The following is a 25855-nucleotide window of genomic DNA, read 5'->3' on the forward strand; positions in this document are numbered from 1 at the left end:
TATTTTCATCTTCAAAATTTAGGGGCGTATGGGGTATTTATGAGAAAAATAATGGATTGACTGTGTGATATTAGTCTACTAATTTCTAAGTAACATTGACAACATTGGTTTTGGCAATTTTACGAATATTCATACTTAACTGCTTTGAAAAGGTGACCAGGGCTGTGCAGTCTTTGTCATGTATTCGACCAGATGAGGTTGCCTGATTGGTGTCTTTCGCGGTTACGTTTTAGTGATATATCACTTAACATGGATTACAAGATATCCCCCTGTAAGAGACATTGTAAGATAAGGATAAGCAATCCGTTTTAAAACGTTCAAACAAAAAGAATGTATGATGGTAAAATAACGCCTTATAATTAAAGTATTATATTTCAGATACAGGGTAGAAAAAGAAAGTTCTTAGTAATCAAAATAAGATTCCAACTGTTGTTCTTTCTTTGATTTGACGTGATTTAAATCATGTCTGTGTTTAGCCATTGTCTTTCATAAAATAATATTATAAGCTGCAGAAGAGAATGTGAATTTAGTGAAAAATCCAACAACCGTAACAAGATGTCAGGTTAACACACAAACACGGAGACAGATATCCCTGAAATAAAAAAAAACAATATATAAGGACACCGGCTATATCATATAATATATATATAAAGCTATTCATCGACTGTATAGTAAATTCTATTTTAATTTCATAGTTACATATTACAAATTACAATCAATTGACCATATACATTGATCTAAACTAACTGACCACGTGCGGTCCTTTGCAAAATATACACATTATAAAACTGAAAAGTTATTTTTAAAAGTGTTAATAAAAAAAAGTATATCAATTGTAAAATGAATAATAAGTTAAATACTTCATTTCTATAGTTACGTAAATCAGATAGGCTTCCAGCTATAGATGGTATATGTCCGGTGCCTATTTTCCGTGTAATATGCGGACACGCTTCCACCGGGGTGGGCGTGCACACGCAACGACAGGGTCATGCAAGGTCAACTTGACACACTCAACTGGTCTCTCATACGTCATCACAACAACTTACACATATATTTTCATGTACATGACATTACATGACACAGGAACATGTATTTTAAAACATCTAATTCATCACACATAATATATATACTGTGCATTTAAACACCACGACATTGAAACAAATCATAAAGAGTGGTCATAAGATATCATAGAGATTAAAAAGGATAGGTTATTGTATGTTCCACGTGATTAATGTGTAGTAGGCATTAGTCATATGATCGATAGGGTTAAATGTTAATAACTATACTTCATTGTTGATATATTCAATAAAAACAAGTTAGTAGTTCGATAAATGTTAGAACCCGATAATCAAAACTTATGTGGAAATCGCCGTCGCATTTATCGATTTTAAGTGTATTATGTGTAGCTATAAACATTTTATTTAATTATTAACGTATTTTCATTACAGTAGATAGTGATAATAGAGTACATGGTACTAACGAACAATAAATAGTTTATTATGTGTTTACAATATGTAACAATCAAGAATGAATAATACACAAATTATTATTATCAATCATTTTCAATATTACACCTATTGATTTTCAGAAAATGAAAACAGTATCAAAGAAGTTTATTCCATAATTCACTAGCATTTCCTGTTAAATGTAAACTATTATAAGATTAACGCTTACCGTCACGAGTGTAGTTCCAGAACCTGATCACTAAATCACCGGAAGTCGATGCCTGTTGATTTACACCTCCTCCCCAAGCACTGTCGATCAGGACGAGAAAGTTTTGGTGGAAACTACCCACGGCAGACAGATGAGGATGCCAGAATCTGACGCCATTGGTCGAGTACGAGTATACCACTCCCCCGTAGGAATCATCAAGTTGTGCATTCTGGACCGCGCCTGTTCCTGGGAAGCTAAACCCGGAGTTGCTACCATCGTTGACTTTAACCTTCAGTAAAATGGAACAACGAGAAAAGTAGTTTGATTTTAATTTTTAGCTTTTTGCAATTTGTGTTTGAAACTTAAAGTGAACAGTCGGGCAAGGATGGCTAAAGTCGGTAAAAATGGTGTGAATGTATCCAGTATAATTTCTTATGGAATAGAAAAATAAAATTTCTCGTCAAAATCTGTCTGCGTACGTTGAAATTAATTTAAAGTATAGGGATCCTAAAACGTCCTCCCGACTGACTATGTCCGTGGTTACATTTCCACGCAGCCTCGCTTTCAATGCTTTCGACTTTTCTTTATTTCAATAGTCAGAACCACAGGGGGCCAACTCAATGAAAATGGATGTTGTCATACATTTTTTGTATTTGGAGGATGGACTGATGAGTATATATGACAGTCATGTGTTTTTTTTTCAAAAAATACGAGATTTGGAAAATTATTAAAAAATCGGGATATTTAGGCCTGCTATAAAACGAATCCCAGTTAAAACGGCCCCACTGTTAAAACGGCCCCAGTCAGAACGGCCCCGTTACAAAAAATGTTTAAAAAAGGAACACATGTTTATTTCAGCTTATATTCAGCGTTGATTTTGTTTATTTTATTTATAAGAATTTATATATTGTCTTGTACATTATAATGATAGAAAAATACGAAACACGGCACCAAGGACGTATATGAGACATATAAATCCTTGACGGCACTAATTTGTAACTGATCATTTCATTATTCTACAATGCTTGTTACAGTGAAATTGTTTAATATCTTTGATAGGTTTTCTTGCTGTGTTTTGTTCTTTTCTTTTGTACAGCGTATTTTTTTCAAATTGGAAACTATTTATTCTAACAACACTACATTGTAAATTATACACCTCTGTAAAACATTTCTTTGGCAGAATAAATGTTAAATTATGGAATTTTTGTTTTTGATATTTTATTATTAGATCAACGAATGATCAAATTGGACGCAAATAGCCGTGAAATTGGTCACGGTTCTAGCGATGTACATTTAGTCTTTTAATATAGTCAATGAAATATACGTGTTTATCACGGAGACTAAGAACGGACTGTGGGTCATAGACACAATCATATTTTATTCGAAAGCTTTAATTTTATTTTTCCATAGCCTCGGTAAAAAAACAAAAAACATTAATACAGATGGCTTTTGCTGGAAATACTTTCGAATTAACTTCATACAAACATCTTATTATTGCATACATCTCGGTTATCTGCATAAGGTGTAAATATATATAGAAAGGAGAAGAGAAAGGAGAATATTGCATTTTGCAATAACGATAGTGAGGGTGAATTTTATTTCCTTAAAGTGCAAAGTGTATGAAGATTTCATATTAGAAAACCATTTTTTTTGTCCGATATTCCAACATGTTTAAGTTGGTTCAATTACTTAATGCTCAATTACTTAATGCACAAAATATAAAAGAATAAAATAATCTTTGTAACTATATTGCATTAGCTCTAGAAAAGAACATTACTGTAATTAAGATTAAGACCAAGTTTTGTGCTCTCTTTCTCTACTACAATACATTTCAATTTTATCAAGAATGTATGTTTTTATCAAAGTTGTGTGAGTGTGGCGTATATCGTCACTGTAAACCCAAAGCAAATAGAGAATCTGAACCCATAACAAGTTATGATTGACAGTTGTCACCACAAGATGAATTAGCCGTGGTCAGTGTATACCTAATTATATGGTAATTATATAGTGTATACGGTGTAATTGTAAAGGCGCTGATATCCCACAAAATTACGGTATGTCTATATATAAAGGATACAATTCAATTCTGCCTCATACATTCTGTTGGTCTCATGTAAAACTCAAGCCGTTCTCTTCGAAATTTCAGTGCATGTTATCATAATTCACATAATTAAAACTTATTTTAACGTCTTTCATAACTAAGAACAAACATTTGCTCAAATTCACTAAATTTTTGACACATGTACATTTGATTTCTAATAGTTTAACAAAATGTTTCACATACTATCATTTGGACGTTTTCTATTTAATTAATGAGAAAGATAATCTATTTCTTGTAATTTCTTAGATATGTGAGCTACATGTAATTCGTTTTGTAAGATAATGTTACAAGCAAAACTTACCACATATTTTACAGTGAACATTTAGAAGAAAAATGTATATAATCAACACACTGAACATATTGAAAAAATTTGCAATAATTAAAGATTTGAATATATTTATTACTTTAACTGCATTCTCAATATTTTCCGTTTGTCAAAATATCAAAAACTCCTACTAAACAAGTACAAGTAATTTCCCTGTTAAATGCTAGCACTTCCCTTTTTCAACAATATCTTCGTCTCAACCATACATGAATCGATGAGAAATCAATACTAAAAGTATTTTGAAGACATTTCAAATTGATTTCTTACTTGAATATTAGATCTATCAAACGCTGCTAGAGATCGTGAACGTAAAAAAATCATCATTTGAAACATCATTTACTTGTATATGTAGGTATACAGTATTAACCTAACCAACCATCTTTAATAAGATAGACAACAAACATGTTCGTTCATTTAAATTTACTTCAATTAATCTCAATGTGTTCCGTCATAAGCTTTGTCTTATATCTGCCTACATAAAAGTGAGGCCGTTTCGACTGGGGCCGTTTTAACTGGGGCCGTTATTGCAGTGGGGCCGTTTTAACCGTACTCCCTATAAAACAGAGAAAGGGACGACAGTCGCCATATTGGATTTTTTACCCCCACCTCGATTAAAGTTAATTTTTTTAATCAAGAGATATTCCGATACGTTTGTTTTCGCGGAAAATTTGAATATTAAAACGTATCGGAATGCCTCTGACTAAACCCATTGAATGACATTGCAAGGGAAGTTACTCTAATCGCTCTTCACTAGAACGTTGCTTTCGATGTCACAAGTCAGAAAGCGCCGGTAATTTTGGATTAAAATATTGCGTTTGACTGTATAGACATCGTTTATATGCTTTTGCATGGTTTGTGTGTGATCATGGATTATCGGAGGACTGATGCTTGACTATGACTCTGGGAAAAAAGGTATACTATTGTGAAAAAAAATAATTTTAATCGAGGTGGGGGTAAAAAAATCCAATATGGCGACTGTCGTCCCTTTCTCTGTTTTATAAATAGTAAATATCCCGATTTTTTAATAATTTTTCAAATCCCATATTTTCCGAAAAAAATTCCACATGACTGTCATATATACTCATCAGTCCATCCACCAAATACAAAAATGTATGACAATATCCATTTTCATTGAGTTGGCCCCCTGTGGTCAGAACTGGGAAACGTAAGCAGAACTTGACCGTCGTATTAATATGGGAGAACTTTTGGAAGGTCAATGAACGCATTTAGACTGGTTTTCTTTGCCCGACTATTCACTTTAAAAGCACTAAGTATGGTTTGGGCCCTTTTTGGCCCCCCCAAATCCGACAAATTTTCAAACTTGTTACTTAGTGATTAAATTGTTCATTATCAAATATCGATCTATGGTAGAATAGGTATGATACTTATTTATCATTGCGTCCTCGGTGACATTTTTATCATTTTTCTTGTAAATGAAACATTTCCAAATGCTTGCGAATGTTATTGTATATATCATTAGCTGGGTAGATGAGCATTTAAATTGCTTTCTGACCTTGACATCTATCATCCCCGACGATATATCTAAGAAAGGTGTAGATATCTGATGGTCATCGACGCTTAGTCCACTATTGACAAATGTCGTTGAGTTAAACACCAGACTGCCTTCAAACGTCTTCCAGACCCTGACCTTGACCCAACCAGATATCCAGCTTTCTGCTAATCCCCAGCCATCTGCTGCACTAAAAATCGTACCTGAAATTGTTAATTACAACTCTTCATTTTTCCTCATTATATTCATGGCAATTTATTTTAGAAGGAATTAAAGGTCAATATCAACTATTTGTACAAAGAAATGACTCGTAATGATATGCACAGGAGTAATTGCACAAAAAAATTTAAGGTTGATAATAGACTAATATACATATTTATATGGCGGCTGATATCGTATATGTTGCACTGCCAAGCGAAGAGCAACAGTGCGACAATTTGCCAAGCGATGGAGGACAATGCGAAGCGAAGAGTGACAGTGCGCCATGCGAAAAAATGCATCCGCTATGCGATAATTTTACGCGAGAGTGCGACAGAAAATTCTGTCGCATTGACAGTGTAATTTTGTCGCATGGCGGGTTCATTTTGTTGCACTGTGGCGCTGTCGCATTGCACGGTGAAGGGCCCGATACTTTTTTTATCAACAAAATAAGAAATTGTTAGATTTGCTAAAAGCCTATTAGTGTCACTTTGAAAAATAAAATGAAATGCTTTTCTCGGAAAAAGCAACAGTGCAACAACACGACAAAATTATCCTGTCACTGCGACAGAAATTGTTGTCTTACTGTCGTAATATAGATAGTTCCTATATAAACTCTATTGCCAAAAATGCCAATAAATGAACTATTCCGTCGTGCGGTCCAAAGAACTGTTAGAATCGACTGTTAAAATGTGCTGTTGGACCAGAGTGACGTCACACCTACAATTCATGACGTCAATGGTATGTCAATGCGACGTCAATCCTCTTATCGTTTGGTAAACAAACATAATGGCGGAAGGCAGCACTCGATTTGCGGAAGCAACAGAGGATGAAATTCAGAAGATTCTGAACGACCGTGATAGCAAAAACACTAAAAACGTTATCAGAACTGCTGAAAATCTTCTTCATGAATACTGTGAAGCGGTTGGATGTACAGTTGGATCGTCCCTTACCAATGTTACAGTGGACGAATTGTGTGAAATCCTACGGAAGTTCTACTGCGCCGCAAGGAAAAAAGACGGCAGTATGTATGCTAAAAAATCCATGATATCTATAAGATATGGGCTGCAAAAGTCCTTTGAGAAGTCCCATGGCATCGACATAATCAACGACGTCGGATTTAAGACCGCCAATGACGTATTTCATGCCAGTATGGTAAAAATCAAGAAAGAGGGAGCCGGCGAAGTGAAACACAAAGAAATCATAAATGAAGCAGATATGAAAGTTCTGTATAACAGCGGAGTGTTCAGCACGGAAACACCCAAAACTCTACAACAGAAAGTATTCTTCGAGTTGATGTTATACTTTTGTAACAGAGGTAGAGAAAATTTACGTAACATGACCAGAAATGATTACACAGTGCAGTCTGACGCTAACGGCAGACGTTATGTTACCTGTAGTGTGTCGAGGCTGACAAAGAACCACAGGGGAGATACTGCTGATGATGATCAAGATGGGGGCAGAATGTATGAGCAACCAGGTATGTAATGTATTTCTTATTCCAATCAAGAATGTCCATAAGTGCCGAGATAAGCTCTACAACAGGCAATCTAAATTTCCTCGTGTCACCTTTTACTACTGTAATTTGTCTCAACCCACTCGCCCCACGATTATCCAAAAGATACATTTAAACAACAAGGTCTAGGTTAGATCCATATTTCGTATTTGAATCATTCGGTTAGTAACAGTTAATTTTTACATTATTTTTTTCAGGAAACCCAAATTGTCCTGTTGCAAGTTTTGAGAAGTATTCAGTAAAACTGAATCCACTATGCGATGCGCTTTGGCAGCGACCCCGTCAGTCAATTAAGGAAGAAAATCATGTTTGGTACGACAACATGGTACTTGGTAAAAATAAACTAGGGTACATGATGCAGTCCATAAGCAGTGAGGCTGGGCTCGGAACTACATATTCCAACCACTGTATTAGGGCAACATGTATATCTATGTTGGATGAATGTGGATATGAATCTCGACACATCATCGGCATATCAAAACACAAGTCAGAAACAAGTTTGAAGCACTATTCATCAAAATTAAGTAACACGAAGAAACGAGAAGAAATGTCATATGCTTTAGCAAGGAAAGTTGTTCCACAACCTTCAAGCTCTGCGCAACCACCAATGAAGGAGATTGCTCCAGTAAATGTAGTTATACCCAATTCACATACACCTCACGAAACTACATGTTGTGATGTGCTGGATATAGATGACAAGGAACTAGCTGCTTTGCTTGAAAATCCGGATGTGCTTGGGAGTATAGAAAATATTCCACAGCAAAGTCATGCAAAATCAGTTTTTTCGTTCCATGGATGCAACATCAACATTTATAATAGTTGAATGTGATTTTTTTCACAATATTGTGATGATACTGTCAGTGTTAATTAATAACTTTGAAATATATACCGGTATCTTATAATGTTACATATATGCTATACATGTATTTTTCATTAATTGTTACAATAAAGCTTCAGCTTGACAAAGACTATGGACTATAGCATTCCATGGACACGATGAACATTAACCCTCACAATGATTTAATTTGAATAAATTCAGATTGGTTTATTCATTTTAAGAAGATGCATCTAATAGGAAAAAACAACACAAAATTCCTTGTTTCGTGATGTGGTATTATGTTGTTTTGTTATTTGATATATTTGTTAAAGTGGTTTAAAATAATAAATTAATTACTCTTTAAAAATGTTTTGAGTCATTGGGGTATAACAAAACAGTTATCGACTGGGTTTTCGGGCAACAGATGATTTGTTGGACCCTCACACAAACTGTTGCCCTCGGCCTTCGGCCTCGGGCAACAGTTTGTCTTCGGGTCCAACAAATTATCTGTTGCCCTTAACCCCAGTCAACAACTGTATATTGTCTTACTGTCGTAATATATCGGATGGCGCACTGTCGCTTGGCGCTTGGTCGCACTGTCGCTTGGCGCTTTGTCGCACTGTCGCTCTTCGCTTGATGAGGTCGCCAATGCGACAGTGCGACAACCTCATCCAAAACGGACATTTGTCATCAGAAATAACAAAGTAACAATACCAGACAGATGGGGTGCCCAGGTTCGGATATGGGTGTCGTTCGATCCGAAAATCAGACCTCCCCACATTCCACTCGAGGCCAAATTTGTCCTCCTGCTTGACGAGCCTACCAATCAAAAGAAAACATGATTATAAACAATAACATACAGACGGATGTGTCTGAAAGGCGAATCTTAATATTTTTCATCGCTTTTAGACAGACTAAGACATGAGCAGATTATATATACTAATAATTTAAGTTTGAAAATTATTCTATATTCACATACCAAAATTAAATATCTGTTTCTGGATAAGTCGTTGTTACAATAAATTGACCGTGCATAGCGAATTTCCACTAACCTGCTCATTTGAACATTGAATATATTCCTTACTGTGATATTCACTAGATTAGCTATTTGTTGTACTTGAACCAAAGCAGTTGTTATAGATAACGGTAGGGATGGTGATAACGGTAGGGATGGTGATAACGGTAGGGATGGTGATAACAGTTAGGATGGTGATAACGGTAGGGATGGTGATAACGGTTGGGATGGTGATAACGGTAGGGATGGTGATAACGGTTGGGATGGTGATAATGGTAGGGATGGAGATAACGGTTGGGATGGTGATAACGGTAGGGATGGTGATAACGGTTGGGATGGTGATAACGGTAGGGATGGTGATAACGGTAGGGATGGTGATAACGGTTAGGATGGTGATAACGGTAGGGATGGTGATAACGGTAGGGATGGTGATAACGGTAGGGATGGTGATAACGGTAGGGATGGTGATAACGGTAGGGATGGTGATAACGGTTAGGATGGTGATAACGGTAGGGATGGTGATAACGGTAGGGATGGTGATAACGGTAGGGATGGTGATAACGGTAGGGATGGTGATAACGGTAGGGATGGTGATAACGGTAGGGATGGTGATAACGGTAGGGATGGTGATAACGGTAGGGATGGTGATAACGGTAGGGATGGTGATAACGGTAGGGATGGTGATAACGGTTAGGATGGTGATAATGGTAGGGATGGTGATAACGGTAGGGATGGTGATAACGGTAGGGATGGTGATAACGGTTAGGATGGTGATAATGGTTAGGATGGTGAAAACGGTAGGGATGGCAATAACAGTAGGGATGGTGATAATGGTAGGGATGGAGATAACGGTTAGGATGGTGATAATGGAAGGGATGGTGATAACGGTAGGGATGGAGATAACGGTTGGGATGGTGATAATGGTAGGGATGGAGATAACGGTTGGGATGGTGATAACGGTTGGGATGGTGATAACGGTTGGGATGGTGATAACGGTAGGGATGGTGATAACAGTTATGGATGGAGATAACGGTTAGGATGGTGATAACGGTAGGGATGGTGATAACGGTAGGGATGGTGATAACGGTAGGGATGGTGATAACGGTAGGGATGGTGATAACGGTTAGGATGGTGATAACGGTTAGGATGGTGATAACGGTAGGGATGGTGATAACGGTAGGGATGGTGATAACGGTTAGGATGGTGATAACGGTAGGGATGGTGATAACGGTAGGGATGGTGATAACGGTAGGGATGGTGATAACGGTTAGGATGGTGATAACGGTAGGGATGGCAATAACGGTAGGGATGGTGATAATGGTAGGGATGGAGATAACGGTAGGGATGGTAATAACGGTAGGGATGGTGATAACGGTTAGGATGGTGATAACGGTAGGGATGGTGATAACGATAGGGATGGAGATAACGGTAGGGATGGTGATAACGGTTAGGATGGTGATAACGGTAGGGATGGTGATAACGGTAGGGATGGTGATAACGATAGGGATGGAGATAACGGTTAGGCTACTAAAGACCATCCCCATTTACCAGCGTTACTATAACAACATTTCTATTCTTTGTCGCAAGAATAACACTACACTGCAAATGTTGTATTTTGTTCTGGTATGCAAAATTTGACTTCAAGTCATGGTACCTTAATAAGGGCATAAGAAACAAACTAAATATCAAAAGCCACACGCAAGATGTTCACCGAAAGCTATATTGACGATATTGATGTCAAAATGAGCGTTACCAGGCACAAGAAGTCCAATTTAAGGATGTATTCTTCTTAGGTTTCAGTCCCGTTGAAGTCTCGTTTCAACATAGATCAAAGAAGTTTTGAGATTTTCGAATACAATTTATCAGTATCTGTAGCAAGTTGCCAGATGCAAATTTTGTCAAAAAATTACATTTCTATTTTTAGGAGAATTTTTTATACAGGGGTTTTATGAAATGGCTTATTTGGCGGCCATTTTGAAATTGTGTCTTTTCGCTTCAAGTAGAGCCACAGTTTTGTACTGAAATTGCTTTTACTTAAATCATCACTGCGCCAGCATTTTTAGCTGTATTGAGCTACTTTTTGCTGCAAATTGTTACTAGGTTCGTAGTAATTAAAATATTGAGCATTAATATGTGTATTGATACACTTTTGTGACTTTATTTTTACATTTAATGGTAATTTGGGCACTTTTATTTTTTACTCTAAAATACTGAAAAATAACAAAAATTCAAATGGAGCAAAAAAGTAAGCACACGGACCCCCAATTTTTCTTCCTGATTTAGAAAGAACAGCCGTTTTCCTATTGATATGCAAAATAATAAAAAAAGTTTAATACCAGAACTTTTTCTATAAAGGGTTAAATTTGGCAAAAATGGCTGAAAATGGTGCATTTTAAATTAAGGGGTAGGGGTAGCATATGTTGTTATTCTGAGAAAAAATATTAGTCTAATTGATAAAATCTGGTATATTTTTAAAAAAGACTACCAGAAAATGAATTCTACAAACATTCATACATATCAAACACCTCATAAGGAAATTATGGCTTTAATCTCTATCTTATATGGTCAAAACGGCAAAATTCCCATAAAATCCAATATTTTGTCAACTAGGTATCTTTGAGTGACAAAAGCTCAAAAACGAGCACACAGACATATGTTTTTTATTCCATTTTCTTTTATGGTATGAACTTCTTTTTCAAAAAATCTATATGAGAAAAAAGTTTAATACAAGAAAATTTTGACTTCTCAGAGGTGTACATCCTTAAGTGAAAAAAAAACATTTAAAAAATCAAAACTTAGCGCGTTTTAAAGGAAATTGGGGATAAATATCAAAATAATACTGTAACACTGTAATAAAACCACGCATCATCAAGAGGATCAAAAGACATTTTATTACATTTCATTATATTCGATCTTACTTTTCGCTATTTCTTTTATGCATTCTATAAACAAAAGAAAATATCCTTAAAGATCACTTTATATTTCCCATTTGGATTCAACACAACCAGAATGATGTCCTTGTTGATTTTTAACTCCAAAAATAGAGTGCAAGATAATGAAGAAGAGGAGACAAAACGTTAAGCACATAGTAAGAGACTCTTTAAATCAATGGTTAGCATAGCTAGTAGATATTAGTTTTATAATGCAAACTAAGACTTTTAGATCATTTATTTTTAATCAATTAGATAATTATGAAAACCATTATTTAATCAAAGTACTGAAAGTACTGAAACACAAAGGCTACCTGATCAAGTTGGTTCAAATAGCAATACCATTACCATTGTTATGAAAGGAGTAAATTGGCCGATTACAATTTTTTCATGAATGTATTCCGAGACTGGCACGAAATTATTGCATTCTAGATAGAGACAAATTTTATACATACCGTATGCTAATAGTTATTGAGAAAGAGAGAAAAAGCATTTAAGTAGGTACAGTGGAACCTCCCAAAACCGAACCTTCTCAAAACCGATCACCTCTAGAAACCGAACATGGATGTCATGTACGGAATAAATTCCTCTTTATTAATAGTATATAAAACTTCCCAAAACCGATCCCTCCCAATTCCGAATACCGGACCGATTTTAAGATCGGAATAGTCAAATGTAACTAAAATACACTTCTGAAAACCGGCCTTACCTGAGCGACACCGATAGATTGCATTGAGGTCTGATCAACCGACCGTGAAATACACACGTACCTGTACCATAGTTGTCGCATGCCATGTCCTGGGGCGTGTATACAGATGTGAAGGCTACAGGTACACGGTAATTATACCCGAGATGGTGGTGTAATTATTTAATCATGCCTATTGTTTAGATATCTAACGGAGGTCTACCATGTGCACGCGGTTTGTTTAATGTAGGAAAACAAGCAGAGCTAGTACAATAAAGAGAAAGTTTCGTATTCAAATTACACGTTTTTTTATTTACATATGTAGTTGTCGGATAACGTAAATTATCTGTATGAAGAAGCCGAAGTCATGTATTGTTTTAGAAAATGACTATGTCATATAATGACCGGCATCGACTGATCATCGTGTGTTTAGACCATATAATTTGATTCTTGACGTAACCGGAAGCGATCTGTCGTATGTAGGTTGCAGACGAGAATTACATCCCCAAGAACATTCACGCAACTAACTAAACTACGTTTATAAGCGGTAACAAAGTCAAGTTTGCTGTAATCCATTCCTTTTAAACGTATAACAAATTGAAAATAAGAAATAAATGGATAGTTTCTATAACAATTATTATTTCAAAGGGCAATAACTCCGTAAGTTACAGTCGAATCAAGCTGATTTTCGAACTCGTCCGAGATCTTTCTAATGTGAGTCTCCTTTAAAGTTTCATTAAAATCGGTGCATATATCAATTCAAAGTGTTCATTAATTTTTATTGCAAAGGGCAATAACTCTGTAAGTTAATGTCAAATCACGCTGATTTTCGAACTTGTCAAAGATCTCTCCAATGTTGGTCTATTACCCAAGTTATCATGTTCACAAGATCCAAAAAAAATTATTAGTGCAAAGGGCAATAACTCCGTAACTTACAGTAGAATCAAGTTGATTTTCACAATCCTGTGAGATCTTACCAATGTTAGTCTACACACAACGTTTCATTACACTTGGTATTTTACTTAAGTTATAGTGTTCACAATGTTCGCTGATTTTCATACTCGTCCAAGGATTTCTCCTGTGTTGTTTTACACACAAAGTTTCAATATACTCTGTGCATACTTACTCAAGTTATCATATAAACAAAATCCAGTAATAATTATTAGTGCAAAGGGCAATAATTCCGTAACTTACAGTCAAATCAATCTGATTTTCAAACTCGTTTATTCATTAAGTTGGTTCAAATTTACTCAAGTTAATGTGTTCACAAGAATGGACAAAAGAATATCACAGGTCATCATGTCCTATGGTCAGGTGACCTAAAAATTTAAAATGTATGCTTCACGCGCAATTACGGTAATTTAAGTGGATTTGAAGTGGGTCACCTATGGGGATTTTAAGCATTTAAAATATTTAAATTATTTACCAGTGTTTCTGCTAAGGGGATTTGCAGTGGGCCATTTAAGGGTTTATCCAGTGGTTTCGATAAGGGGATTTGAATTGACCCCACTAAGGGGGTTTGCAGTGGTCCAGCTAAGGGGATTTGAAGCGGTCACACAAAGGGCATTTTTAAAAACGTCTACAATATGTAAATGAGGACACCAGTGGATTTGAAGTGGTATCCTTAGGGGGATTTGATGGGGTCTCACTTAGGGGATTTAAAGTGTCTAAAAATCAAATGGTGCTTAACAAGAGTTATTCATTAAATTCATCTTTGGTAACTTCTTGCTTAAAAGAAATAATCTGCTGTAACAGCTGTTGTTTGAATATCTAAGCAAATCTGGAGTCTAGGGGTTTGTGAAAGATGTTTTACTGAAATAGCTCTTATTTCTGAAAAATAACAAAAGTGACAACTAAATAATATTTATTGTATTTCATATACATTCTTATTTCTTTCTTTTTTTAAATACATTCATAAATAAAATATTGAATGGTAGTACACATAAAAATTAGAAATAAATACCATAATTACAGGACAACCTGCATGTCAATCTACATATAATCCCCTAAATGCTCAATTTAAAATATATATTTTGTAATATAACAGCACAGTCATTACTTTATAGTATAGATATTGACTAATGATATTCTGTATTTGCATATTATAGAGTTATCTGCCCTAGTGGGTAGGTATTGATTGTGATGTCATGTGTTTGCAGGCATATACTATTATACTTTAAGAAAAATCTACTAGAATTTCTCACACAAAATAATGACATCATAATGGATACCTACCCGAAAGGGAGGTAATTCTGTAATATCCAAATATGGAATAGGTTTTATATGAGGAGACACAATAATATTTTTATAATTGATGAGTTTGGTCAAATCCATGAGTTTTCATTTTCTTCATTTGGTTTCTTTCTTCTTTGTTAACATTAACTTTAAAATAATTCACATGTTGTTTTTAGTGTCTTTTTGTGAACAGCATATGTCTTTCTGTCATCGCAGTCTACTTCAGTGTCTGAAATGCATGTAATAAAAAAGAAAACATTAATAGTTTTTGCATGTGTGATGAATTTCTATTGAATGATGTATTTTTGTATACCGGCACAAGATGTATTCATCACTATTTGGGTTTTTTTTAATTGAGATTTCTTATTAACAATCCTAATAATATTTTCATATTCAAAGGACTGTAAATTCATACAACTTTGATCTTAAAATGAATATCTCAAATATGGTCCTCGCCATTCCTCTGACAAAAGGGGTGTAGGGAGGCAGTAGGACTCAATTTATATAGCCATAAGGCCACTGCTTCCCAAGGAGGGGTTTTAATCAATTACAAAATGGAAGGCCTTATAGCTATAATATACTGTCACTGACCATTTTTTATTAATTAAAAACATCTTCATAACAGCTAAGTATATACCCAGTATAAATTAAGGAGTTGATTAGACTACACATTTGTACCCGCAGTCTCCATTATTCTAGGCCGGCGATACAGATTTCATTTCTTGTACATTTCTTCAAAAACAATAAAACATACATTTAGGAAGCTCTTCATTTCTTCGGGAATAAAACCTTTAGGAATATTATGATCATTGACTAGAAGATTACCTGGTACCAAAATAAATATTTAGATTCTAAATACAAGGCAAATTTAATTTTGAAATGTAAATCTCTGAAGTCAAAATTGAACAGAATAATTTCCAGATAAAAAATATCAAATGTCACTTCATAAAAAGTTAGTTTTTTTAAACAAAATTTAAATAACATTTTTTGTCATCATAAACATATATCATGACTTTTTGTAATTATCACATGGATCAATTGAGAATCACTACAATCATACCTGTTTGAATGACTTCATAATAGAGGACATGTAGCTCTGTAATATTCATGATTGATCAGCCAAATTTAGAATGAATGTATTCTGCATGATGACATAATTATGTAGTTTAATAATTAGGATATATACTACATAATCAAATTGGATATATCTCACTCAGATTGCATGGTAAATTAATCCAGAAACATACATGTATATACATATATGTATATATGTTTCTGATTAATCTAATTAATACATGTATACAAATATTTCAAAATCAAAAATAAAAATTAATTTGATATAGTCTACTTCAGTAGGCGGCCTTATTGTTTTTTATCTCTACATTTTCCCAGTTTTAATTTTACTTTGCTTGTTAAAAATTAAAAAATATGCCTAATGTCTTAAATACATTTAACTACCAGATACTAAACTTTAAATTATAGATTTTATCTAAAGTCACATAATTTCTTTTGGAAACAATCATAAACACAAATATCTAAGCTAAAATCAATAATTACAAATTAATCAGCCATGGCAAATAACTCCATCTCTCAAAATATTACTGTGAAGTTGTATATATGTATGTCATACCTACCGGTCGTAATCATCGATGTATTGAAAAACTATTCTGCTGTCCTCACGAAGTCTATGTTCTCCAGTGTATAAAATTATTTAGCATGGTCAACATCGGTTGAGCAGTCTGTGTCTGTATTTGTTTACATTCAGCAATCAGACATTACGTAAACAAACACACATGCCTGTGTTCCCCGCACTGAATAATCACGTGACTAACACATATGTGTCACAAAAGAATGCCGTAGACACACTCTCTAAACAGAGAACTGTCGCTTCCGACAAATTTTGTTGTTAATACTCTACTTAGTAAACAGTTAACAGGCATTATGTTGTTTCGGTCACACTTAATAACGACAAAAAACGACAACAAACGACAAGAAACGACAACAAACGACAACACGTTAAATACAAGGAAAAGTTAGTGACAACACAAGATATGTTATTCAGTACATTAAAATGAATATTTCTACCAAGTTTTATGAAGATTGGTGCAAAAATGAAGGAATTAGAGCGATTTTAATATTCTGAAATCGGCCGCTGGTCAACGATAGATCGAGTGACAAGAGGTTTGCCGTGACGGTATACCGACAACACGTTGTTACATCGAAAATGTTTTAAAAGCCTAACGACAACACAAGATACGTGATTTTTTCATACTATAATGCATCTATGTACAAAATTTCATTAAGATTGGAATAAAAATGAAGACTTTATACCTGTTTTAATGTTACGAGATCGGCGACTGGTCAGGTTTATATCGCGAGTGTGTATGTTCAGTATTACCGACAACACATCATAGCATTAAAAAATTACAAAAACCTAACGACAACATAAGATATGTTGTTTTTCATACCATAATGCATCTCTGTACAAAATTTCATTAAGATTGGAGAAAAAATACCGGAGTAATGACGATTTCAAATATGAAGAGACGCAGAGTGTATACATGTGTGTAAGCCAAGCTTACATGTACAGATCTAGATCCGACCGACAACACAAACTATTTTACGAAATTACGCAGTAACGTTACCGCAAATAATAATATATGTAACCTATATCTAAAGAAAGTAATTCATGTCAATTGTAATGACTATTGATGAAGATTTAAATGAGTAATGGTCATTGAAATTCTCAGTAGACCGACGGCTTGCATACAGTATTCATACGTGTATGCACACACGTGTGTATATTATCAGTGTGATTACAGTTCGCGATTGTATTTATTGTTATGTAAACATATGGTGTGTATATATACTTCCCATATGTTATCTTAAGGAATACATTATTATATGGGTTGTTTTTTTTATTATTATTGTACATTTTTGTATAAAATATTTGCGTATATTTTCGAGAGCATGAATGAACGACAAAGAAAAAGCGCCGATGATGTCGTCTATCTTTGGCGAGGATGGACTGATCAATTCGGATACTATCAAAGAATTTGATTCAGTATCAAGCAAAATCGACGATATGAATGGTGAACGTATGGGTACATATTGGTCTGAAAAAACTTTACCAACTATCCGGCGCAGGGTGGTTGAGGCCCGAGTACGATGCCCCCATATACCCAAAGGCTGGAAAAACAACAATATGCGAATCAATATATGACATCATAAAGCTTGTTGGTGACTGGAAAAATTCGATTTGATAAAACGATTAGAGCACATACAAAACACGCAGTACAACCACGTGCGCAGATCGCGTCACGGAATAGGAGAGTACGAATTAGCTCCGCATGCGCAACTTTTAAAAATAAGTTCAGTATTTTGGAGAGAACTGCCCGTTGTAGAAAGACAACGGAAAGTGCACAAGTTTTTGAAACTTGTGAAGCAGAAAAAGGAACGTATATCTTCCACTAATGGAATGCTAACTATTCCAAAAACTGCAGCCATCGCGAAAAAACCGGATACACGAAAACGTGTGCGTGGAAATGAACAGAATCGCACGGTCCGTCTAAACAGAAAAAAATGTCTTAGCGAAATCTTGTGTGCCCGCAGGACGGGGTTCAAGATATTTAAGGATTGTGTTTCTCTTAAACAGTTAGACTTTAAACGATACGTTTGCGAAATTATCAGTTGGACATTTTACGATATGTTTGCGAAATATCTTGTTTGCCCGCAGGACGGGATTCAAGATGTTTTAACAGTTAAAATTCGTTTACCTTCTAATACTTTTCAAATGAATTACACGTATGTATGTGTCAGTAAAAATCATTCAATAAATAAAATATGTAAGTTCAGTAATAAAAAGTGTTAAATAAACGTAATATTTGTAAGCTTCCCGAAATTAAAACTTACGATACGCAAGCGAAATCTTGTGTGCCCGCAAGACGGGATTCAAGATATTAAAACTTAATCTTTCAAATAAAACGTATTAAATAAAGTCAAAGTTACCGCGTAAATAAAAAAGTGAATTAATATAAAAATATTTACGCAGCTAAAAATACACACACACACAAAAACTAACGTGACGCTACCCAATTTGGAACGCTACCCAAAATGAAACACTTTTAAAATATGTGATACAGAATTTTCAGTTTGTAATCTAAACTAACAATAACAGTCCTGAACAAAAATTAAGGTGCTGACTAATAACTGTGATAATTTTAATATGTCATTTTCTTTCCAGTTGCTTATTATCTGTATTTAAAAATGAAAATAATGAAATTTTGAAAAACTCCGGGAAACGACGTCGTGCGACAACCCTAAAAACACCATATATTTTAAAATGAGAAAAATAAATGCTGAATGGAATATTTTTGAAAGACTTGTGCCCTGAATAAACTAAAATACGTTTGAACTTTATTGGGTACTCAAATCTGCTGAAACACAGGGCTGACAAGTAAACAAATCATGAAATTAATAATAAAAGCATCTATTTGTGGAATGTTAAGAAAAAAAATCTGGATTCAACCACATGTAAGAATTTTTTTACAATTATCTTCAAAAAGTGTTCCAATTTGGGTAGCGTCACGTAGGGTCTGAAAACATACTCGTGTATTGAGTATGGCCTAGAGTTCTACACCGACTATAATAATGTTTACACAATAATGGCTTAAACAAACAGTATCGAGACCCAATATGCACTCGTACACACGCGTGTACAGGCGTGTGTGAGTCGTCGATCTGTTGTCGGTAGTAAACCTGACCAGTCGCCGATCTCGTAACATTAAAACAGGTATAAAGTCTTCATTTTTATTCCAATCTTAATGAAATTTTGTACATAGTTGCATTATAGTATGACAAATCACATATCTTCTGTTGTCGTTAGGTTTTTAAAACATTTTCGATGTTACAACGTGTTGTCGGTATACCGTCACGGCAAACCTCTTGTCACTCGATTTATCGTTGACCAGCGGCCGATTTCAGAATATTCAAATCGCTCTAATTCCTTCATTTTTGCTCCAATCTTCATAAAACTTGGTAGAAATATTCATTTTAATGTACTGAATAACATATCTTGTGTTGTCACTAACTTTTCCTTGTATTTAACGTGTTGTCGTTTGTTGTCGTTATTAAGTGTGACCCTGTTGTTTTATTTGGATAATGCTTCACGTAATATAAATAATATTAGATCGACATCACATGTACGACAACTTTGTCTATTTGTATCAAGAACATTTTCCGGCATGTCGTGAAAACCGTAACGATCGAGATTCTAAAAGATTACAGAGAACTTCCACTTCATTTGGCATATGTCTGATGAGGATTGTCATTCATCGTCGGAGACCCACGGGTGATCGCACTACACTACGCTACACTTATCAACCCGTGGGCGTACTCGATCTCATAGCTTCGTTCAATAACGTCATTCTATAAATAGAAACCAATCAACATAACTTTTTCAAAATGAGAACTCTTCAGGCTTGGAGGGAAAATATTTATGGATATAAATGGCTGCGCCCATGAAGACATGCCGCTTCTGTGGCAACTTTGTGAAATGTCATTATCTTCCGACGAGTCCTTCCCAATGTAAGTGGTCCGAAAGCCTCGAGATTCTAAAAAGTCGCTCTGTTCTTTCATTATTGAAACAAGTGGTGAAATAACCAACACTGCACAATTTGAATCTCCGTCATTCTTTTCTGTCCATAATTGTTGAAAGGCCTGATAGCACAGACTCTTACCCCCACCTGTCTTCACCGACAGATAAACATCTTTTCCTTCCAATAAAGCCTCAAAACTTTTCTTTTGAAATTCTTTTAGTACCGGAATGGCAAATCGTTCCAATACACTCGAAAACTGAAAGGGCGACACCATCTTTATTTCTAGACTACCTATTCGGTTTTGTTAAGTCTAATGTGATTGGTCAAATTATGCGATGGGTGTGCGTGACGGAACCAATGAAAATGCCTCATTAATTATTCAGGAGTTCGAGATGAAGGTCGCGATTGCTCCCAGGGGATATTAACGTTGGTGTATATATCGCCTGGGTTACCGAGGATGATTGTCATTATATCATTGCATTTACACGTAATAATATCGGCAAAATCCTGTCTTTAGTCAATCGGAGCTACCGAGGGGAGATTAATCAATTATGTTTAATGCCCGATGTCGTTCACGTTGGTCTTTAGTGTGACCTTCTTTCAACCGGAAGTTGCGCAGATACGTACGCATATGCAAATGACGGGCGGAAATAAGGTCATCGGTCATCATAATTTATGCAAATTGTCTTGACCATTTTACGTAAATTGCGACTTTATCGTACTTTTTTATGAGTCCTTGGTATCTTATTCCCAAATTAAATTATCATTATAGATATTTGTTAATTCACAGAGTGTTATGGAAGGTGATATGAATTATCATATATAAGGTTAATTCACAGATGTGTTATGGAAGGTAGATATGAATAAGAGGAAGATAAAGAAAAAATCGCATTTAAATGAGAGGTCAACGTTCCGCATTTAAATGAGTACAAATGTAGGTCAGCCATACGTGCTTGTATAAACACAAGGCTTATACATGCCTTTGTGTTAAAAATCCGACAGTATATGTTTGTATATCATATAACAAGACGTAAAAAGGTAAACAAATTCCATTTTTGAATCTAGGATTGTCCTATCTACTCACCAATGCCGTCTGTGTACCAATCCTGGTTGAAGTGTTTGATTTGTACAGACACATATTCTGGTTCTTCTCCCAATCCATGTTTGATCTCCTTGTATGAGTGAGTAGCTGTTAACATCAAACATTTATTCTACAACTTAACCACATCTCTTTCAGATCGAGTTCTAAAATAAAATCACAATCTAAATAATTCGCCATGAAAGATATGCTAGAACACCAAATGCAAGTCAACATATGATAGTAAATGCTTATATTTACATTTAAACTGGTCATTATCACATTAAAGAATATTTGAACATTCTTTCAATGAATTCTCACACTGACTTAAACCCAGTGTTTTCGTGACCTCTTGAACTCTGTAGAAGGTATTAGTACGCAAGAGCTAATAATGGGAAACAACATACATTGGGCTTAACAGTTTTTTCCATACTGTCCACAGAACCGATTTTTAGTTTCACCATATTTTCCTGATTATGCATTAGCCGTTGATATGACAGGCCACTTGGTTATGTTTGTCTCCTCTACATACCCACACTGGTCAAACAATATCATGTATAATGTAACTGGTATGCAGATGGATAAAGTGAGTTTCGGATGGATAAAATGCATGGCGGCCTGCAACGCGATTGTTGTAATAACAGAGAACATAGTGTAAACTTAGGATTAGGATTAAGATGCAACTTCTTACGGATTATCTCTGTGTAAAACTAGATATAAAATGTAACCGTACTATCAAATAAAGGATAATGAACCAACGGCCAACGTGTAATTCTACAATAGACATTTTTTTCAATGCTATTGTTTTTACCATTTTTTGATACCATCAGAAACCAAACGGATTCGAAATCTGGAGCTGGAAATGTACAATTTGTCCACAGTTTCACGCGAATTTCAGCAGTCTGTTCTCTCTGTGATTTTGGACCAATCCAGGCATTCTCACCTTTGAAAACAAATATGACAAAATTACTAATTGTAAACAGATATTGATAAATTGTATTATAAAATATCAAAACTTCGTCGATCCAGGTCAAAACGAGACTGGAATATTAGAAGTGTGTATCTTTAATTGGTTTTCCTTATATTGAAATTTATAATTAAAATGTAAATACATCAAAACATATTAAATGAAATGGTCATATTACTCGCTTGTTGAATTTGTTTTCATGTCTGTATATGTGATTGTCTGAATAACTTTGAATATACCTGTGTATATGATTGTTCCAGAAGGGTTGTTATTACTTTTCTTTGGGACCGTAAGTACGATTTGTTGTGAGTTATATTTGTAGACCACTCCTGCATATGTCAGTGACAGGTCATCGTCAGCTTGAGCCGACCCTATCCCCGGGAACACATACTCAGTATCTGGTCTCCCCGGGGGTGGTCTGACTTGTACCTCCACCTTCACGGGTACCTCCCCGAGGTCATGGTGTATGGTAAGTGTGGATTCAGTGTCCGACTGGGCTGTCATTGTGGTGAAGTTACTTGTGAAGGCTGGAGGTTGTAGACAGGTACCACAAGTGTCAAAGGCTAAAAACACATCGGATAAAGGATATCTGATAAAGAAATCAAAGATATTTTTGAAATTACATCACTTCACCGTTTGAATGTACTAATAATTTAATTGCTCATTTTCTGTTTGCAAGGCTTTTTTCAACATTTCACTTAAACTTCAAACAGCAAACCTGTACTAGTACTCAATGATCAGAAGACCATCTACGCGCAATCATAATAATGTATATTCAAATGAACTTGAAACGCTCAATCAATAACGTCTTTTATTACCCAACCCTAGGGAAGTATTGCTGTTGGTCAAAACGACATCCCTTCATAGGACTGTTGCTCTTATAGGCTTTATATCGCTACTGAGTGGTGCCTTATTCTGCTATTGAACTCCCATAAATCACTAGCTAACTAGAGACAATATATTTTATTATCGATCTCATGTTTAACTGAACATTTATACAGCTGCATAGCAATAATGGTATTCATACTATGTGTGCTTATGTGTATTTTGCCGATATGATATATGTTGGCCCTTGAAGCCCTGCATAATTTTAAGGGAGATATACAGAACGCACCTGTGAAAGTAAACTCCACCATTCTTACAATTGGCAGATTTATTGAAGGATTAACTTCTTACTTTGCTTAGTTTATGAGATGATAAACCCAGTGGAGCAAGAGTCGAAAAGAAGCGTTTATAATATATTAAAACCTAATGCAAAATATAATGTTTAAAAGAATTCACTTAAAAGTAGTTAGCCAAGATGATATGCCTATAATCCGGAGCTCCATCTGCTGTCAGCAGAAAGAGTTTCCAATCTTTATAAATATGTTTCTGCAACGACACAATCTTTTTTCTACCATTAAGGCACCTTAACATTAGACCATATCGAAAAACTCCAATGGAGGTTGACACGCGGAAGTGATTTGCCAATAAAACCCACCTACTAACCGATATAATACAAAGCTCCATACACGTCAAAAACGTTTTGTCGGTGTGCATGCTTAATTAATATAAACTTTATTTTGTGTGTGTCTTTTTCTGTACAATAATTTACAAAAGTAGTGTCAAGTATTAAAGGCCCACTACCTTTCCGAAACGGCTTTAATTTTTTTAATGGGAATGTAAAACAAGATCGATAATTTTGTAGAGTCGCAAAAATTATTAACTTTCCGCTAATACTACATTTATTATCACCTTCTGAACGATTTGATTAAAATAAATAACATGTTTATTTTCATAACGCGGGTCGTATTATGTTTCCCGCCGTCGTCCTAAATACCGGGCGGTAGTTGACTATCACTGCGCCAGACGGCAATACAGCGAATTGACTCTCCACTGTTTTCATATATTACGCAGGAAATCTTGCATATGTTTGGTGTCGTAACCTTATTTTAGGTCATCGGTACGCATTTTCTGATGTTATAAATGTTTTTTTAACAAACCTTTATATTTTTGCTCCGGAAAGGTAATGGGCCTTTAACAAGAAAGAAATATAATTTGGAAACAAGTTAAAACATTATACAAATGTATTTATCCATATCCTATGCAGAAGATGCATCAGTAAATGAGGAATAACTAATGTAATATTTTATTATACTGTGTATATTATTATTATAAAAAATTCAACCAAATATGTATACAAAATCACAGGTTTTGTTCTCAAAATTAATACAGATGTTTGGTATTTCTTTTTAATATGTGCTTATGAAACCGGCATTTGTTTGAGGAACTTTTACCAGTGAGTTACTAGTAGGTAACTAACCCTTCAAAATTATCATGTTTCGACAGGAAATGTGGTTGTGGAATTAAGATCGATAAGAAATCTCAAAAGGAAGAAATTTACATACGTGTTGTTATATATGTAGTATTTATCTTGTATTATCACTGAAGATCAACTACCAATAAGTTCCATTCAACCAGACAAACTACACTTACCGTTGGTATACCGATTATAATATGTTGCCATTAAAATATGCTTTATAATGTGACGGGAGATAAGGATGGAAAACAAACGTATTTAGATCCTACCTTCTATTCCAGACCAGAGTAAAACCCACAGGATCAGATCATACCAAATCTCCATATCATCAGGGTGGTTGGTAACAGGACAAATGTTTCCGTTTGTCTCTGCACATTACAGTTACTGTGATAGAAATACATTATAAAGCTATTTACGCATGCGCCTGTTGATAGTGATTAACTCAACCCGGATGTCATTTTTGAAGCGCTAAATATACCGAACAGACATTTGTTATGACTCTTTAAATATTTATCATACTGAGGGCTTATTTTTTTTATCACGTAACTGACCTTTGCAGTCATGTTATGAATATCTTAAGACGCGTGTGTAAGAACTGTACCTGCTGCCCCTATAGCATGATCGTAAGAGGCGACTAAAAGTAAGGATATTTCTCTTTTTTTTAAGTCTTACTGATTTTCTTCTTCCTTTAAATGTCTCCCTTTGACACCGCCTCACTTTCGGCCTTCATTTAAGGGTTTTCCCTTTGAGGTAGGCTTTGGGTTCTGTCCCCTGGCCGAGACACGCCATAGTCTGTAAAATGTTAGTTTATGCTCCGGCTAAGTTCTCAACATACACGGCAGTGCAGGTAATAGGCCTAGGATGGCTGGCATGCCCACTGGGTGGGTGCGTTGGAATCTTCGGTGGCATGCTTCAGTGATCAAGCACTA

At 35.1% G+C, this 25855-nt stretch overlaps 2 protein-coding genes across 14 annotated transcripts in view; one reads left to right on the forward strand and one right to left on the reverse strand.

The window, feature by feature from the left end:
* The window catches only part of LOC138333469 (uncharacterized), a 57486-nt gene extending 32131 nt beyond the window's left edge, over positions 1-25355 (reverse strand). For 7 of the 13 annotated variants that reach the window (XM_069281867.1, XM_069281860.1, XM_069281855.1 and 4 more), the window contains exons 1-5: positions 25196-25355; positions 22867-23190; positions 22472-22603; positions 21667-21771; positions 8835-8939 (exon numbers count right to left, since the gene is read on the reverse strand). In XM_069281867.1, the coding sequence (XP_069137968.1) occupies positions 8835-8939; positions 21667-21771; positions 22472-22603; positions 22867-23190; positions 25196-25250 (721 nt within the window). In that variant the 5' untranslated portion in view covers positions 25251-25355. Of the gene's footprint in view, positions 1-140; positions 593-1674; positions 1943-5592; positions 5793-8834; positions 8940-21666; positions 21772-22471; positions 22604-22866; positions 23191-25195 lie in introns of all 13 variants that reach the window. The other 6 variants (XM_069281861.1, XM_069281863.1, XM_069281862.1 and 3 more) reach the window with 4 other exon arrangements.
* LOC138332773 (uncharacterized protein KIAA1958-like) lies at positions 6561-8574 on the forward strand. The gene is made up of 2 exons (XM_069280738.1): positions 6561-7267; positions 7501-8574. Exons 1-2 carry the CDS (start codon positions 6577-6579, stop codon positions 8124-8126), a joined length of 1317 nt encoding a protein of 438 aa, XP_069136839.1. The 5' UTR covers positions 6561-6576; the 3' UTR covers positions 8127-8574.
* Positions 25356-25855: the final 500 nt, after the last annotated feature.

This window comes from Argopecten irradians, chromosome 10 (genome assembly GCF_041381155.1).
Source record: "Argopecten irradians isolate NY chromosome 10, Ai_NY, whole genome shotgun sequence".
Lineage (NCBI taxonomy): Eukaryota > Metazoa > Mollusca > Bivalvia > Pectinida > Pectinidae > Argopecten > Argopecten irradians.